The sequence below is a fragment of the Rhamphochromis sp. 'chilingali' genome, assembly GCF_963969265.1.
Source record: "Rhamphochromis sp. 'chilingali' genome assembly, chromosome: 9".
Classification (NCBI taxonomy): Eukaryota; Metazoa; Chordata; class Actinopteri; order Cichliformes; family Cichlidae; genus Rhamphochromis; species Rhamphochromis sp. 'chilingali'.
This window is the reverse complement of record NC_137936.1, coordinates 7,401,264-7,419,964: the sequence shown is the minus strand read 5'-3', so window position 1 is coordinate 7,419,964 and position 18,701 is coordinate 7,401,264. Positions and strand designations below refer to the sequence as shown.

The following is an 18,701-nucleotide window of genomic DNA, read 5'->3' as shown; positions in this document are numbered from 1 at the left end:
GCTGAACAAGGCCTCTGAGTCACAGTCTGTTAAGGTCCGGTTTTACTGACCCCATCCTGTCTGCAGGAAACGTCCTCAGCGTAGCTCTGTCCCAGGGGACATCATCCCTGAACACATCCCACATGTGCACACACTGTGCTGTCCTTAAATAAAAGTCATAACGAAGCTAATGACTAACTTCCAACAACGTCTTAGTGCTGCATTTCCCGGCTAATTGAGTTTGATTTGGCGGCAGCACAAAAAAAGGACCCAGCGTCACGCAGTATTTCAGGAGAGGACGTTTTCATTGTGCCACAGCAATAAAGCTGATGGACTCTTTGAAGTGTGACTTTTTTCTTTTTTTGAAGTCCCCTTGAAGGAAGTCATGTGTGAAACGTTGAGGATAATGCAGCCAGCTGTCAGTGTATCATCAGTGACACAAGTCATCTCAAGCTACGGCGCAGCTGTTTAAGACTATGCTCGTCTTCACAGCAGCCTTTAATAGCTTCACATTTCACCGGTTTCACAAGAGGCCCCGTTGTAACACACTGTTTAACGCAAGCCGGATCGACGCTGGGTTTAAAACACTTAAACTAACCTGCTTTGAAATAACACGTTTTTAGGATAAAGCCTTTCGATGGTGATATCAGCTCGTGACTTTATCTTTAACTAGTGCAGTTCCCCTTTAGAGGGAGAGTAACCCAAATTTACAGATGTCCCTTAAATCTTTCCCTTAAATCATGAACCTGCTGATTTGAAAAGAGGAGAGCCTGAAGGATACACTCACTGAATGTGTCCGTGTGTGTGTACCTGTTCACTACGTGGCCGCAGGTGTGTCTATGTGTGTGCGTGATCCCCTCCCCCCCCCCTCACAGATTGGACATCTGCCACTCTAGGGGAAACACTGATAACAATTTTTTGTTAAAATACCCAATCTGAAAACTGCACAGCCAAACAACCTCAAACTCTGCTCTGCACTTTCTTGGATCCACTGCAGTACCACTGGCAAATTTGAAATGGAAAAAATAAACTGTCGGCAGGGGAAAAACATAAGATCTAGTTGTGTGGGACACACACCAGGAGATGTGGAAATCATAAACATTTTCCCTCTACCTGCAGTCAGTAACAAGTTTTTATCAAGTTCTTTTCTGAATCACTTAAAGCTTGTATGAATGTAAAGACTGAGTAAAGTCACCCTCATAACTTGAGTGGGTGGCATATAGTCACATTGCCTTAAAGAGCTGTTAACCCGCTCTAAAGCCCGGGGCATCATATGTCAGTACAGGCTAAACACCCGTCTGACTGTCTCTCAGGGAGCTTGACAAGGCAAAGATAAGATTGTCATAAAAGTACAGATGGGCGCTCATACTCAACCTGTTTTGTCATATTGAAGTCTTTAATCCTGAGTACACAGATCATTTCACTGTTATGCACTGAAAATCCACTCAAGGCTTCATAAAATATCCACTTTATTTCCAATTATATGTGATGCAGATTGAGATAGGCACATATTTTTGAGCACTTAAGACCGTTCCAGTGAAGTTTGTACTGCGTTGAACTGCTATATCGACACGAGTGGGAGTTAAAAATGACCTTGGCTATAAAACTGTCTGTTTTTCTCCCATTTGAGCTAAACTCACACTTGCTGTCAGGTCACATTTCAGTGCTGGAGAGTCTTGGTTTGCTTCACGCTCCTCAAGGCCAACTGTGTTTGGCCCGCTAGGATGAAGAATATTTGGAAATATTGTTATTTGTCATTAGTGGAAGCGCCAAAGTCTGAAGCCTTCAGCCAGTTCACTCCATAAGATCATACGGACCAGCTGTCAGGTCCGAGTTTTGCCGTAAAAGTGAGAAAGTAATGCCACCGCAGGGTGGAAACATGATGCTTGTGGCCTCTTTTTTTGTACCAGAGTTGATTGCATAATATACTAAAATTCGAGTGGTTTTGTCCCTGGAAATAAAACTGAGCAAAAAAACCAAAAAACTAAAGCAAATCAGGATGTCTGATAACAGCGGGTGGCATCCAGGCAAATAAGAGAAGCAGACCAATACATTCTTGTCATTGTTTCTGTTGCCTTCTACCTGAGAGACGTGGCACCTCTTTCACAGCAAAGGTCACCTCAACACCTGCTGTGTTTGTTTTTGTCACAAAGAACATGAATGCCACCTCCCTACCTACTGGGCTGCTTTACGTAGTGAAAAATGAGATCCCATCACAATGTAGGCAGAGAGCACACACCAAAAACTCAAACAAATTGCAACCATAAATTAGTGGAGCACAATTTTCTTTTTTGTTTTGTTTCAGGGTTGTTGTTTTTTTGTTAATGGAGACATTATAGAGAGATTAATCCTGAAAAAGCAAAGAACAAGTTGCCTCTTTTTTTTAAAGCCCAAACAGGAAATGTACAAACCAAAATGACAAGTGACATTTGCTTTTTCTTTTCTTTTTTTGGCAGAGCTGAAATGTCCTGTGATTGTCAGTTGGAAGTATTTTGAAAGGCCACTAGAGAGTTCCCCAAAAACAAGGCACAGTCAAACATTTCACTGTGTGTCAAAATACTGGAGTAGATCAGAAAAGTAAAGCAGTTAAACAAATATGTTGTCACTAAGACACAAACTTCTTTGAGTTTCATCAGGCTATATACAGCGTGCACAAGTACTTCCAGCAGAACTAATTGCTGACACCTTTTGGAGATGGGAAAAAACAATGTGGGAGTGTAGTACTAATATAAAGTATGCTGCCTGTCAGGCAAAAACACCTCTTCAAATGTAAAAACAAACTAGGTAAGGAAGCTGTGTTTTCAAGGGACTGAAATCTGTGAAACAAGTGTTCTTACTATGGTACATGTATCGAATATGAAGACTCTGCATAGTTACATTGTATGATCCTTACTGTGTATGAATTTAAAATGAGTGAGAAAATTCCTCTCGCGACCACAAGCTGTATATTAAAGGTGGATGAACCAGATGCAATGAGCAGCATACAGGAAGAACGTGCTGTGTTTTGGACTATTGGAGAACATGGAGAATTTACGTTTCTGTCACGACTAGTTGCTAGCCTGTACTGACCTTTGTACATCTGTGCTGCATTTCTGAATATAAAGCGTGGATAGCTATGGCAAGTTTTTTACCTTGAACCTGCAATGTACTCCTGGTAATTGGGTCGGATTGAGGTCAGATCACAGTCACGTCATAAACAAACTGCTCTGGACCAACCCGTCCAAAGTGTCTTGATTACTGTGTTCACGTCTGCACAAATGAACCACACCAAGGTGTAAAACGAACCAGAATCCAAGTTAAATGAACTTGAACACCACAGGTGTGAAAATACCCTAAAATAACTACCACAGGAGCGGTTTCTCGTTGAGAATATCCACATGATCATCAGCAGCAAGACACAGCAATGTGAGGCTTCACAACAGGACTTCTCTAGCCAGTGGGTGAAGTCACAGTGGCTAAGTCTGTATGTTATATAGAGGCTATGCTTAATACACTGTAGGTGCAGACAATCCTGATATTTTACAGTGTATGTAATGCAGTGTAAGTATAAGAGTTTTCCCTTGTTGTTCCTTTGCCTTCTGTTAGGTGACTGTGACAAAATACTTACATTTACGTATTTTTTTTCCTTGCCTTACTTCTAGTCAATGACACAGAAGAAGTGGGACCACTGCAGACAGTAGATATTAGCAAACCTGAGACCACCACGTGGATCCTGCGTGACTTGGAGCCTTTGAGTAAATACAAGTTCTACCTGTGCTCCTGTACCACGGTGGGCTGCGGGCCTGACGTCAGCGACGAGTGCACCACCACCCTGGAAACAAGTGAGTGCTTGAAGGTCCAGAAAGCCGAGCCGATCGGGCTTTATGTGTGCGGATAAGCTTGCGTGGGCGTGGGGCTGGTTGAGCGTGGCGCTTTCTCAGTGGGGGAACATTGGGAATGCGGAGGAGCTCTGAGGAGCACAATTTGCTCTGGTGAACCGCGGCTAAGCAAAGCAGGTGACAGAGTCATTTTACCATTTCGATGTGGCATTGAACTAGTGCAATATGATATAAGCCTGAGCAGCCAAGCTTTTCATATCTCCATGTAAGTAATTTTTGTGGATAAACAATTTCATATGGCTGCAGTGGAGGTTTTCATTTGTCACTGTCATGAGAGAGCAAGTGCTTATTGATTGGACAGAGAGCGTGAGCTATGAAACAATCAGCTGAGAAAGAAAATTGCTTTGAGCAGAAAGGAAACTGAAGCTTTTATTACTGAATTGTGCAATCATGAAAGAGTTGCCGGGTAAGTCATCATAATAAGCCAGCTTGTAACATGTAATCTTTGCCTTTTAATTACATATCATTAGTCGAGGTCCACACACCATACTTCATCTGGCTCAAACTCAAGCCAAGCTCCTGTGATTGTGGTCGGTGGTACGAGTGATTGAAGCAGGAAGCTTTTTGCAAGTATCACTAAATGCGCTGTAGTCATAAGAAATAAGCAGGTGGCTCTTTCAATACAAATGGACAAGAAAATGAATGTAGTATGTCACTCAGGCTGTGTTATGTAAAAGCAGAACTCTCAACTTTGAAGTGCAGCACAGGTGCTTAATATGCAAGCGATTACTTATTGTTTACTGTAAGAATCCTCACAATCACAGAAAGACACTTAATTGGCTCTTAGGGGTTGTTTATTTGCATGGTGGGGAAAAAAAACGCCGGAGAGATGATTACAGGAGGAATGGCTCATTTTATATGTATTGAGTTTTGTCAGACTATTACATGTGCGGGGGAGAGGTTCAAGGTCTGCGCATGAAAGCTATTTGTGGTAACACCTCCATCACTGTGTGCATACGTGTGTGTGTGAGGGTTTGTCTTAATGGTCCTCTGCTTGCTTTCACATATGCCACTAAAATAGTGCATTGCTTTGAGATGTAGCTTTGATCATGCAGTGTGTATTATAAATGTGCCTGTGAATGTGGACGTCTGCTTAGCCATGCAATGCTTGTCCCTTCTGTCTTTTTTCTTTTTTTCTTTTCTGCAGCTTCCATTTTGGCTCCTGCTGTTGGCCTCAGTATGTAGATCTGTTTATGCAGCAACTGTGGCATGTCATATGTACACATATAGAGAGCGTCAAACTGCTCTGAAATAGTGATAGAATAACTTTCATGTTAGTATGACATGCTCACCATTTTGTTTTTTAGTAGTGCTCGCATGCTTTTAGGTTTAGAAATATGGATGTGTGTAGCTGCTGTAGGGCTGAATAAATCATTGGGACTTGACTGTCAAACATTTGGACACTTTTTATTTGTCCTATGCAGAAGTTAGCAGCCCTAAACACTCAGCCTCTCTGCACATAATTGACCTTGTCTGCTGTTTGCCCTTGCCATCAGCAGAGAGCACTCTGATGCCTCCTTTCATTAGAAAACCGTCAACTTCTTCTTAGATAAAGTTTTGCAGCTTCCTCTCTAATAACAATTGGTAATGAGTAACCTAATTATAAATTCATATTAATCTTGGCTCATTAGCAGCTGTAAACGAATATTGACTTTTCTCCTAGCAACGGCAGGCTCGGTGCAACAAGCTGGGGTAATAAATGATGCCTTAAGAGCCAACCGCAGTAAGAGCATCAGACACGCCACGAGCTCGTCCCTTTTTCTTTCTTTTTTTGGACTGGAGTAAAAATGAAAAGGCACATCTCAGAAGTGTGAAATACAGTTTTGAAACTCTAGATCGTGTTTCAGATTGCATAGTCACTAATTTTAGAGTGTACTTAACAACAGCATGCATGCTAACAGTAGACGATAGCACCTCAAGCCCTTGCCCCAATTGATAACCACAAGGTCTGTCTTTTCTTTTCAGGCAAGTCAGCTTCCCCCTCACCTCCAAGCACTCCAAAGTCCCCTGTGACCAAACCCACTCGTTCCACCATAGGTAGAGCCACAGCACTTTCTGACACAGCAAAGCCTTAACCGTACAGCATCGACAGCAAAGGCTGAGGGATAAATGCAGAGGAGCATTGACTATTATAATGTGATAGCATCTTCAGGAATTTTTTTTCAACTAGTTTGTAATGTAAAATGGTAGCCATATTGTACTGTAAGCTTTCATTTCTCTGCTACACCACCGGGAAATCTAGCATACTAGATCTATATCCCGATCCCACAGTGTGGCAGTGGAGTGCAGTCACTTGAACAGGACAGATATGTCTAATTGTAAGTGATTGATTTGTTGGGCCCCATTCAGCCCTCTGTGTGGCAGTGTATTGACCCAGCAGTCACCTGACATTTCCATGTAATCTTCAACTGGGTAAACAGCAACACACCTCTGGGACAAGAAGAGGTCCGGGGACAGAGAGAAAACAGCAAGGAGAAACATCCTCCTGAGCCATGCAGAGAAGTATGAGCTCATACTGGGAGGGTGATATTTACAGGACACTGAGATAAGTGGAAGCTGTTGAAAGCTCCTGTATCAGAATATTTTCTGGTCTCTCCTTATTAAAAAAAAAGATTTCTGACTTTGAAGGGGTATCTTCCAGGGCATTCGTTCCCTGCTGGGTGAGCAGCTGCTTTCTGCAGAAGGTAATAGCAAGCTGAGGAACATGGTGACAAAACACGGCAGCAAGCCTCTGGATATTTTTAACTCAGATTGTCTATGTCAGTCGAAGTCATCACACACTTGCAATGACTAGAATTGCTATAGCTGGTGACTAATCCATCAACATTAGTCAGAGAGTGTCATTTGCAGTTGTTGGGATGGACAGCCCAGACACAGGTGTTCTTGTGAACTGAATTATCACCTGAGCAAATAAAGCACCCGAGCTTGAGGCACAGATGAAGATTTGCATGTTTGCTGTGGTGAAATGAAGTGGATTGTGCTTTGTTGACTAGCTTAGACAGCTGCTGTCAAAGCACACGTTTCCCATACTAATCATGCTCATCAATTACTGTTTTTCCCTCTTTCTCTGTTTGAGGATAAGAAGGATAAAATCACCTTGATAGGTATGTCTGAGGTAGATGAAGCTAGAACACACAAAATATTTTCACGGACCAGCCTTTAAGGTGTCGCGGATAATTACAACAAAATAAAATGATACGACCAAGACAAAAACTGTGATATTTTGTAAATATAATAATAAACGCAAATTCACTGTGTGTAACTTTATTAGCAGCGTCCTCCTGAAATGTGCCAACAACACTGAGAGTTGGCACATTTCAGGAGGAGCATTTCCTCTCTGCGCCTTAATGCTCTCTGGTCACTATGGTAATGCGTAAACATTTCTTTCAAAATAAGACACACAACTACAACGCGGGAAAAGACCCAGACTCGGAAACTGAGTTAATGATAAAAACCCTGAAAATTTCACACCCGAGCCTCAGCTTTCGGCCCGGTACCAAACGACTCACGGACCGGGCGTTGGGGACCACTGCTCTATGTGCACACACTTGGCGACTGTGGAGAGGAAGAACTCCCCTTTAACAGGAAGAGAGCAATAAAAACTGGATTTGTTTAAGCTAATTATTAATCTGAAAACTTTGTGAATTAATTCACTAAATTGAATTAAACACTGAAATATTTTTTTCATTCAACATTAAAGCTGAAAAAGCTTTTCTGCTTGTTGAGTTTCTAATAATTTGCACTTTACCTTGAGTTACCTTGAAAAATGCCCAACATTGTCTGGCTTCAGCTGCTGGGATTACATTTTTTTTGTTTGTTCATTGATGAAATACAGAAAGGCAGTGACACCGGTTTGGCCAAAAACTGTTTTTAACACTTTAAAACTTCCAGGACTGTGAAATAACCATAATAAATCTCAGGGGGAAAAGTGTCTTATTAACATGTTATAGGGGTAACTTGACTTCATTCCCATGTTTCATTCATTTCTGCTTGTGTGAAATGTCCATCATGCAGCAGTCTTTGGTGTTAAATCGCTCTTCAGGTTTTAGTAGATTGCCATTCAGCTTTGCAGGCTCCACCTGTGGTTCCATTTCCCTATCCACATTACTCTTGTCCTGTTGTGAGAGTGACCCAACGTCCCCTTCTGTCAGACATAATTGATGCCTAGTGTTAGGAAGGAGCACGCTTGCCTCTTCCTTAGAAAGCATCCTTTATCCTGTAAACACACACGATTGCTAACACTTTGATCTGCTTTGTCCTCTACTAACCCTTCTCTGCCATTTCTCCATTTCTTTTCCTCATCTCGTCTTATCCCCCCGTCAGTCCCGACCCTGTTTAATGTTAGCTCTGCTGTTAGCGACAGCTCTGCAAATATCAGCTGGAGATCTGGAGGAGAGCATGCTGAGTTTTATATCACATATATGAACAACCGTAAGCTCAATCTCTGTTGGTTTATGAGTAGAGTAGAATGAAACAGTAGGTGACACATCTGCACCTTTGTGTCTTTTCAACCATTTCTACATTAGATAAAGGTGGTTGTGTGTTTTCATGTGTACTGACACACTGTTGATTATTCACTCCTCTGCACAGGTGAGGGTCACTGGAAGATAACAGAGGCCTTAAACACCTCTAAGACTTTCCACATCATTGACGGCCTTGAACCTGAGACTGAGTACACTGTGCGCCTTATTCCTAACAGCCGGGTTTATAATTCTAGTATATTTGAAGATGTTATCACTACAGGTCCAACAGGTGAGGAAGGGGACAAAAAAATGGCTTAAAGTATGAAAAAAGCAGAGCTAATTTACCTCCCTTTTAAAGAAAAAAAGAACAGGTGCAACTCGCGTGTCCTTGAACGGTGACTCAGGCTGCGATGTGTGGTCGTTTACGGTGTCACGAGGATTTAATTTGGCTCACTAAGAAGGAATTACATTTGTACAGCGTTCCTTACTTGATTAATTAGACAAGCAGGATTAGCTGTTTAATATTAATATTGGAGCGTTTCCATCAGCGGCGCGCCCTGCTGCCTGCTGCCTTTGCATCAGATAGGCTCCGTCGATGTAAACATTCAATCAAGTGTCCTGATGAAAAGGCCAAGGCGAGTCAAAGTCACCCAATATTGTTCTCCTCAGGTCTGGCCAGCATTCACGGAGGAATATCTACCAAGGGCTGGTTTATCGGGCTGATGTGCGCCATTGCTCTCCTCACACTCATTGTGTTGATCGCCTGCTTTGTCAACAGAAATAAAGGAGGGAAGTATTCCGGTAGGTCCTCACTTTACAAGCACACACGCTCATCACCTTCCTTGAATACTAATTGCTGCTCAGAGCATCATTATAGTTCCATTTTGTTGTTTGTTGACATGAAAAAAATGATCAATCATCCCAGAAGCCATTACCGGAATATGTATGATGATAGTTTTCCCCTTTTTTTTTGTTTCCCCGGCCATTATAATGCAAATTTATACATAAAATAGGCTGCTGAATTGAAAGAAAAATAAGCATTTGTACTGTATGACCAGCATTTGAATTTTGCATTATTTTTCCAGCCAACAATCTAAACAAAGTGCAGAGCCCACAGCGAGACAAAATGCAAATGCTGCACATGAACAGGCTGCATAGTGAATAGTGACAGAAGCTCTGGGGTATCTCAGCACTAGTCCTCCTACTGGGGACACGAGAGTCCTTATCAGCTTTATTATTCACGGCTAATGGCCTTCAGGTTTGTCGTCTGGCCAGCGATCGTTTCACTCGTCAGCAGAAATAAAGAGCGAGATGCAGCTCTGTCCTTTGTTTCCTCATTAAGTTCTCATTAGCGACAACCTTTTCTTTCATTTGCCTGAGCCATGTGCTTTTTTCCCTTCTCCCTTCCTTCGCAAAAGGAAAACATTTAGATTTAAAAACATAAACCAAGGCTTCATTTTTTCCTCTTTAAGGAAAAAAAGACCCCAATAAATATAGAAATTTATACACACACACACTATATATATATATATATATATATATATATATGTATATATGTATATGTATATATATATATATATATATATATATATATATATATATATATATATATATATATATATATATATATATATATATATATATATATGTGTGTGTGTATATATATATGTGTGTGTGTATATATATATGTGTGTGTGTATATATATATGTGTGTGTGTATATATATATATATATATATATATATATATATATATATATATATATATATATATATATATATATATATATATATATATATATATATATATATATATATATATATATATATATATATATATGTATATATGTATATATATGTATATATATATATATATATATATATATATATATATATATATATATGTATATATATATATATATGTATATATATGTATATATATATATATATATATATATATATATGTATATATATGTATATATATATATATATATATATGTATATATATATATATATATATATGTATATATATATATATATATAAGCAAAATTTTATCTAAAGCTTGCATTGATCATTGGTGAGTAAGTGTGGGGAATTAGGGACTGACACTCAAACTTATTCAGATAATGTTAACAGTCGGGGGACGCAGTGATCTTCACTGCCAGTCATCTCTTGAGGAAATGGCTGATATCTCCTCTTTATTTTGTGAGCAGTAAAAGAAAAAGAAGACCTTCACCCAGACGTGGAGTCGCAGGGCATGAATGACGACACATTCTGTGAATACAGGTAAGTGTCACCCTCAGAGCGCCGTTTCATCACCTCGCTGCAATTCACGCGTAATTGCCAACGAATTTCTCCTGTATTAGCGGTCTTATCCATCTTCTCCTCTCAGTAATGTTTTTTTTGCGCTTTTCCTCTCACTGAAAAGACACCCCAGCACGCGTGAGGTTACCATGGAGCCTCACACTTCTTCAGCTGAAGAAATTTGATGGACTGAGTAACTGGAAAGTATGTGATAAACAGCAGTAAGCTGTTTACACGTCAATGTTGTCAGAGTAGTAGCATCCCTTCATAGGAGGTTGTGATCATAGATACGGTGTTGTGTTGGTGTGTTGTGACAGATTGCATCATAAAGGGAGCCACGGCACCGTTCACAAGTTGCCATTTTCTGTCCGGATGGAGTCAAACGCGAGCTGCCCGGCACACAGCAGGACACTAAAACCAATCAGTGTAATTGAAAGCAGTTCATCTCCAGGGCAGTAATATCGGGGCACGTTTCATTAATCCTTTAGTGGTCCAATTCATAACAGTCTAACGCAGTATGAGTCCCAGTGTAATTCTCCAATCAGTGGGATCTGCACAGCACAACAACTGCTGATATGATGAAGTCAAAAGTGGCTCAGTGTGACAGCATTTAGACTTTGTCATGTTCGCTTCAGGAGCTAGGTGGCCCGGCTTTTCACTGATTGGCTGTGTTTACTTAACTAGTCCAAAGAATAAACTAGAAATGTGCTAGTTTACTTTCTTGCAGGTACTTAGATGAGAAGATTAATACAACAGTTTGGAGTGAAAAATAAAGAAACTGTTAGCTTAGCACACAGTTTGAGTCAAAGCTGAAGCTGGTACTGCTCAGCTAAATTAAGTGCTAGTTAACCTTCAACCTCACAGTGACCACAAGACTACAGAAAGGCACTGGCCTCAGGCAGGAAATAATGAGGTCAGTAACCACAATATATAATCTCAGATGTGGGTGAGTGTTGATAATGAGATATTAATTTATTTCATTATGGAAAGATTGGTGCCGAACAGCAGTTTAAATGGAACGGGTACAAATGATTTAAAAAATTTTTTAAAAAATAACCCAACAAAACAAAACTCTATGAGTGAAGGAAACAAGGACACGAATGACACAGGTACAAACATTTGGTGGTTTGTGATTATTAATTTGTGATTTATGATAAATTCATTTTTAGAGTGCAGTGTGGCCCAGTGCGCTGGTTTAGCACAGAAGCGGTGAGAATCTTACAGATAAACAGTAACACGTCCGTATCATCTTTGATTACCCAACGTTTTCATGGAAGATGCAATGATGAAGACTATAAATAATAAAGGATAAAGAGGGACTCAAGTTGAGCATGTCTATAAGCAACGCTCCTGTAAAAGCATGTATTGGCAATGCCTGTTATGTGGACAGTTATTTTGGAGGTCCATCTAAATAAATGGAGAAAGAGCCCAAACTTGATTGATGAAGTAAACCTAACCTGGATCTGTTCAATGATAAAAAACAAACTTGGATGATAAAGATTAAATCTCCCTGGCACCACTGAACTGTACTTCAGCTGAGCGTATGCAACAGTGCAGCAGCATGACTCTAATGTTTCCCAGTTTGGCTGGTGATTGGCTCTTAGATGGCAGAGGCATTTTAGAATACTCCCATTGATTTCTACTCAAGTCACTGAGTGCCAAGTCTGCTCTCTGCTGTAAATCACGTCACTGTAATCTAGGACAGACAGAAAATGGCCCCAACCAAAGTTTCAAGTTTTTAATAAGGTGGCTGCTATTCACTTTACTGAGCTAAAAGTCATCAGTTTTTGTCTCGACATCTATATTTATCGAGCATATCTATCATTTTCTGCTCTCAGAAACTATTCACATCCTCTGCTAAATCTAATGCTCTGTCCTGTCCCAAAAATGTAATGGCTTCTTCATTTGGCCAATCACGTTTCATGAAGTTTGGTTAAAGTTTGGTCCATAATCTCCTTAGAATCAGGCTATGGTTGAATTCATGAAAAGCTAGCTGGTCCACCGTGCTCCTGTAGTTGATGTCAAAAGCTCTGTCAGCAGAATTCCCATGACAATATTACACAGTACATCCTTTGTAATCGTTTCACTGTTGTCTTGCATTACAAGACCACAGCATGTGTGTAGCCTCACCAGCACCAGTTTAATGCACCTCCTAATATCTCATTTGCTCTCCAGTTGGCACTTGATCAAATGAGGCGCGTATGCTCATGTTTTAATTTTGTTTCAACACGTGCATCTTTGTGATTATAAACCATTGGTCAACCAGAGGTAAAGGATAATGTCAATCACAGAGGCTCACTGTAGAGGCAGCAGCCCCGTCCTCTCCAACAAGCTACAGAGTGAAGCCATGGGTGAAATGAGGTGCTTCTAAATCCACTGTGCTTCTCTCGCAGCGACAACGACGAGAAGCCACTGAAGGGCAGCCAACACTCGCTGAGCAGGGAGATCAAAGCAGTGGAAAGCGGGGACAGCCTGGTGGACTACGGCGATGAGGACGCGCAGTTCAACGAAGACGGCTCCTTTATCGGCGAGTACGCCGGGCGGAAGGAGAAGAGGGCGTCCGCTGAGATCAAAGCCACCATTCAGACCCCGGCATGAGGAGCAGAACGGGCCACCCAGTTTCCACGAAAGCTGTCGGAACAAAAAAAGAAAAACAGGAAACAGACATTATTCATGCGGAGCGCAAGTTCTGTGTCAAACGTAATGTGTCGTTGCCAAGTGCACACTGCCATTCTCATTTTATACAGCTCTGTTTTGTTAAGTTGCGACAGAATGACCATTACTAAATACGGTGTATATATAGTGTATATTGTATGTGTGGAGTGTCTTTTTTTTTATAATTATTATTACTCAAAATTTTAGAGGGCTTTGTTTTTATTTCCTTTCCTTCAGCTGCAGTACTCTTTGTACTCCCCTCTCCGCTGTGCATCGTTATATGCAGCTTCGCCTCTGGTGTCACCTTGTAGCAGGCCACAGACAAAGTGGGGATATCAAGTTGATATTTTTTCAATTGGAACGTATATTACTGACCTTTTATATTTGAAATGGATTCATTGAATATGATGTAAGATGTGTATAAAGGTTTGCTTATTAACTTATTTTTTTCCAGTGGTTTTATACCTGACAGAATAATAAGACAGTTCACATATCATTGCATATTATAAAGACCACTTCCTGCTCCTGAATCTCCTTGTGATGTTAGGATATATTATTTAGTTGTACCTTGTTTAGAAACATTTGAGCTGTTAGTTTAAATCACACATTTACTGTAACAGCCAAGCGGTGCTTCAGCAGATTTGGGGTAAAAAGTTTCAGAAATGTAATCTATTACAGGTTGATATCATTAAATAACTATACGCATAACCCAGTCTTGATTAAATTGGATTTAACCACCAGTGTGTTGAGTTTTACAAACCAAGAATGAGCAGATCAATACAATTTATTGTCAGTTTGTTAAAAATAAAGCTGAGATAGGGAAAAGAAGTAGCCCTAGCATACAAAGAAAAACTTAGGAATGCAATATGGTACAAACATGAAGGATGTGTTGATCTTTTCATTAGTGAGGGCCTGTTCCTTTTTACATTGCTACTTTATTAAATTAGTAATACAATGTCAATTATTTTTTAGAGATGATGAAAAAATATCAACAAAAGCTAAGGTTTTTTATTTTATTTTTTTTATTTGTATCCTGCAAATGGAAGCTGTGGCATCGCTATGTCACTGTCAGAAGTACCTGCAATGGATTACAGGCTTCTTTTTGTCAATCAGATTACTCAGTCTGGTTTTAATATTTGCCATCCACCTGCACCGGTAATTCAGTGTGCTATAGTAAAGTGTTATATTGGTTTTGTTAAGCCCTACTTTGAGTATGCTGCCACTCCAAAACAGAATCACTTCTGTTGTTCATTAACATTAGCAACCTGATCGGGAAAACTGCAGTGTTTTGTAAAAGTTCACTCATTGCATTGCATGTTATAAATGTTAATTGGTGTTTTTCAATGTTATTAAATTGCTTTACTTTCCTACATCTGGGTAATAGTCTGACTGTCTGTCTGGTCGCAGCCATCACTGGCAGGAGATTATTAATGTTTTCGCTACCTGCGGTACTATTTGTAGGTCCCTGCAGACGAATTCCTGACTGAAGTCTCTGCCTTTACCTCCAGCCATCAGTAAAATATGAGCTGAGAGAAAGAACTACCTTGTGAAATGTCCTCATTCAATCTGAATAAAGTAAAAGATGTCTGACAAATTGTTCCCATTTGTAGCATGACTTTAACAAATACCACACCAGGGTCAAGTCTCTGTCTGAGTCGAGCATCTTGTTAGATTACTTCGGCTGTAGGAGAGAATCTCGAGAAATCAAAGCAGTGGGCTCAGCCAGGCACTGGATCAAGAAGCGGGAGCTGTAATCATGTCTGATGGTTGATAGCAGGGAGTGGAGAGTGTCAGTGTGAGGACTCTCACTGTGTGGCTCGCATCTGCCTCAAATACTCTGTCATCACTCAGCCAGGTTTGCTTTAACTGCGGCGCTGAGCGGCTGCGGTTTTCACACGTGCAACCTTCAGGTGTTGGTAATGGACCCTTTGGTAGCCATCCCGAAGGTCCTCGACTCTGGAAACAATATGAACAGCTGGATGTGTCTGTACACACGCAATCAATGTTGGGTGAGCTATTTACAGAGCTTAATTGTGCAACAGAAGAACACTGCTCTCTGGAGAGAAAGGCGAATTGCATCACAGCTAGTGAAAAACAGAAATTCCTATTAGAGACATTGCTTACCAAAACACTGTAGGCTACAAACACTTGGAATCTATCAGCTTGGTGCAACATTGAAGGTTTTTCACAAGTTTATGCGACACACAAATGCTAATTTCAATTGATATATTGAAAACACTGCCTAAGGGAAGCATGTACAATGTAAAGAGTAATGGAGCCAGCACAGAACCATGTGGAACTCCGTGACTAACGTTTGCGTTACTGAATTATTTCCTGTAGTTATTAGAAATTTGCATTGCAACATAACCTGAGATGCTTGCACATAATTGCTAGGCAACAGTATATGCGCACATACCAGCACAAATATGGGACACTTTATTTTTGTACTATTTATACTGTGTGGGAAACTGTAATTTTACATTACAATTTGTAGACACTTCTCACTTTCACCTGATTGGTCTGAATAAGTCTGCTCCGCCGTGTCCATGTGTGCTACAAGTCAGAGGTGGGACCAAGTCATTGTTTTGCAAGTCTCAAGTAAGTCTCAAGTCTTTATCCTCAAGTCTCAAGTCAAGTCTCAAGTAATGTCAGGCAAGTCAGAGTCGAGTCTCAAGTCACTGGTGTAAAAGTCCGAGTCAAGTCACAAGTCTTAAACTTTGAATTTCAAGTCCTTTCGAGTCTTTAAAAAAAAAAAATGAAAAAAATAATGTTGCAGTTATGCTAAATGTAAATATTAGACCATGTAATTTTTAAATCTGTGTTTTTCTCAACACATGACAAAATAGTGAACTTAGAAAATATACACAAATTGTGAAATTGCACCTCTTTAAAATGCAGCTCAATTAAACTTAGCTCCAAGAATAATTTTCACCGACAGTTCTGAGATAAGCTGCATGTTATTCTTGGATGCGGTTGTAGGACCAGCTTTAAAATCGCATGACAAAAATATCATACACAAAAAAAACTGCATCACCAACGTAGCCTGGACAACATTTGCTAGTTAGATGAAGTCAGCTATCTCATTGTAGCATATTTATATGCATATTTATAATCATACGGTTCTTGGAGTGAGTGCATACACTCATGAAGTTTAGTAACTTCCGGTCACTGCAACAAGCCCAGGTACAGTTTACCGACGGATGGGTACAGGACCTTGAACTGCACCGTGTAGAACGAAAGACCATCGTACGTATCATAAGTTTACCAGTCTCACAAATCGTCTTCATAAATACACATTCATTAACCGTTTATTAATAGGATCTTTGAGCTCAACGGTAATTAATTAGTAGTGGAAATAATTTCTGGTACCCATCACAGAAATGTAGCAGTGACAACAATACTGTATGCTGTAATCGTACTGGACAATTAGTGATACAAAACAACTGTTTTATCCTGTGAATAAAAGTATATGTTTTTGTCAGTGTACCATAATAACAGAAGCGAAACGCAATATTGTGTCAGGACAATTTACTATTTATGCACAATAAATAAAGGAGCATAGCGCGACAATTTCTGTTCAGCGCCAGACTTGCTTGTAACCTATATCACCAATTATGTTAAGAAAAATGACGCATTAACTACAACAGCAAACTGACCTTTGTGGAAATGCTTGGAGCAGACTAACCTGTGAGCTGGAGGGTTCTGAGACATTATATTTGGTCTTTGAATGGCTGCAATCCAGGCCGTCTTTGTTACTTCGGAAACATGGCTCGAACAATTTCTCTTCAACGACGTAATCCGATAACAACCGATCTCTTTACCCGTCGGCTTCCCGTGGCTGTCATGCGACCGGCTATTGCAGTTAATAATACAACAGCTTCTTGACATTTTTGTGTTTCTTTTTATCGCTGTATAACTGATTTTAATTGAAAGCCTGCGTGTGCTAGTACCTCTTGCCACGAGTTCCCAGAATCCTTTGCGGTTTTACCCCTGAATGACGTCACATTTTCAATCTCTATATAATATGCATGTTAAATTTTATATTTGGGGTGAAATATCAAGTCTTTTCAAGTAAACCGGTTCAAGTCCAATTCAAGTCCCAGGTCATTGGTGTAAAAGTCCAAGTCAAGTCACAAGTCTTAGAACATTTTTTCAAGTCAAGTCTAAAGTCATAAAATTAATGACTTGAGTCTGACTCGAGTCCAAGTCATGTGACTCGAGTCCACACCTCTGCTACAAGTGCTGATGATATCAGTTAGGAATTTGTTTTCCATTGCATGAGGAAATGGACATGTGCTAGGAGAGCATGTGAAAAATGTCAATTTCATCAGTCTCACAATCACTGCATGATAGATAGCAGACACCTATTTTTAAATGTTAGTAGTGCATTTGCATGATGATATCTCTGCCCCAGCCCCATACACATTATGAATCCCCTTTATAGATGTGAATAGAGGATACTCAGAGGTTTTCCTCTGAGTATTAGCAAGTCATGCAGGTATTGTATATGCAGGAAAACTGTGCATATACAATGCTTGCATTCACAGTGAATTGAATTTTATAGATGGTGCAAGTATAACTATAACTCTGGAATTTGTGGCTGGAGATGCTTCTGATTTTTAATCTTTATTTGTTATTTATATGTGAGGCAAGAGAGCAACAGAAACATTACACATAATCACATTTGAGTGAGTTGTGTAAATGTCCATTTATGGTTCAGATGTCTGCCTTCTTGTGACACTCAATCTGGAAAATCAACAAATTTGATTCTAATTGTCAGGATTCTCCCTGCTGTTTGAAAGCAGCAGTTTGATAGTTTATACCATTGCTACTTAGAAACCTGCAGCTGAGGCTACTTTGGATCAATTACTGCACAGCAGATTCTAACTGTGACTGCTTCACTGAGGGGAAAAGACGCAAAATGATCATGGAAAGTTTGAAAAGCACTTTTCGGTTCCATCTAGGTACATTATATTTATCTGTATTGCTTCTGTCGACAGCTTAATGCCCACTGGTTTTTCTCCTATTATCTAAAATTCAGCATTTCTCTTGAGCACTGGGCTTAGACGCATTAGATCTAAGAGTTGTCATAGTTACCCAAGATATTATTACCGGAAACATTATAATAAACATCCACTTATGGTTCCAATAATTTAGTATTTCCTCTTAAATGTATTTTAGTCTTGTCGATTCCATACCCTTAGTGTTCATTTTTTATGTGATTTTTTATAATATTTAATTAAAATTACAAGTTTTATCCAAAACCCTGAACTTTCCATGAACCTTACCAAAATGTTCTTTTTATGGAAAATGTCAGACACCGGGGTACCTTAAGGTCAAATCAGGTTGATGCTGAAATTAAAAAGTGTGTTCTTCACCTTTGTTGATGTTTTTTTTTTAAGCAGCAGCCGTAGAACCTCAGA

The 18,701-nt window shown here is 39.9% G+C and overlaps 1 protein-coding gene across 11 annotated transcripts in view; it reads left to right on the top strand.

Moving 5' to 3' along the window:
* chl1b (cell adhesion molecule L1-like b) overlaps positions 1-14,872 on the top strand; it is a 76,707-nt gene extending 61,835 nt beyond the window's left edge. For 6 of the 11 annotated variants that reach the window (XM_080892642.1, XM_080892640.1, XM_080892634.1 and 3 more), the window contains 7 exons: positions 3,621-3,800; positions 5,005-5,034; positions 5,823-5,894; positions 8,448-8,609; positions 8,990-9,121; positions 10,533-10,605; positions 13,017-14,872. In XM_080892642.1, coding sequence (XP_080748768.1) covers positions 3,621-3,800; positions 5,005-5,034; positions 5,823-5,894; positions 8,448-8,609; positions 8,990-9,121; positions 10,533-10,605; positions 13,017-13,221 — 854 coding nt within the window. In that variant the 3' untranslated portion in view covers positions 13,222-14,872. The remainder of the gene's footprint in view (positions 1-3,620; positions 3,801-5,004; positions 5,035-5,822; positions 5,895-8,447; positions 8,610-8,989; positions 9,122-10,532; positions 10,606-13,016) is intronic. The other 5 variants (XM_080892636.1, XM_080892635.1, XM_080892641.1 and 2 more) reach the window with 4 other exon arrangements.
* Positions 14,873-18,701: the final 3,829 nt, after the last annotated feature.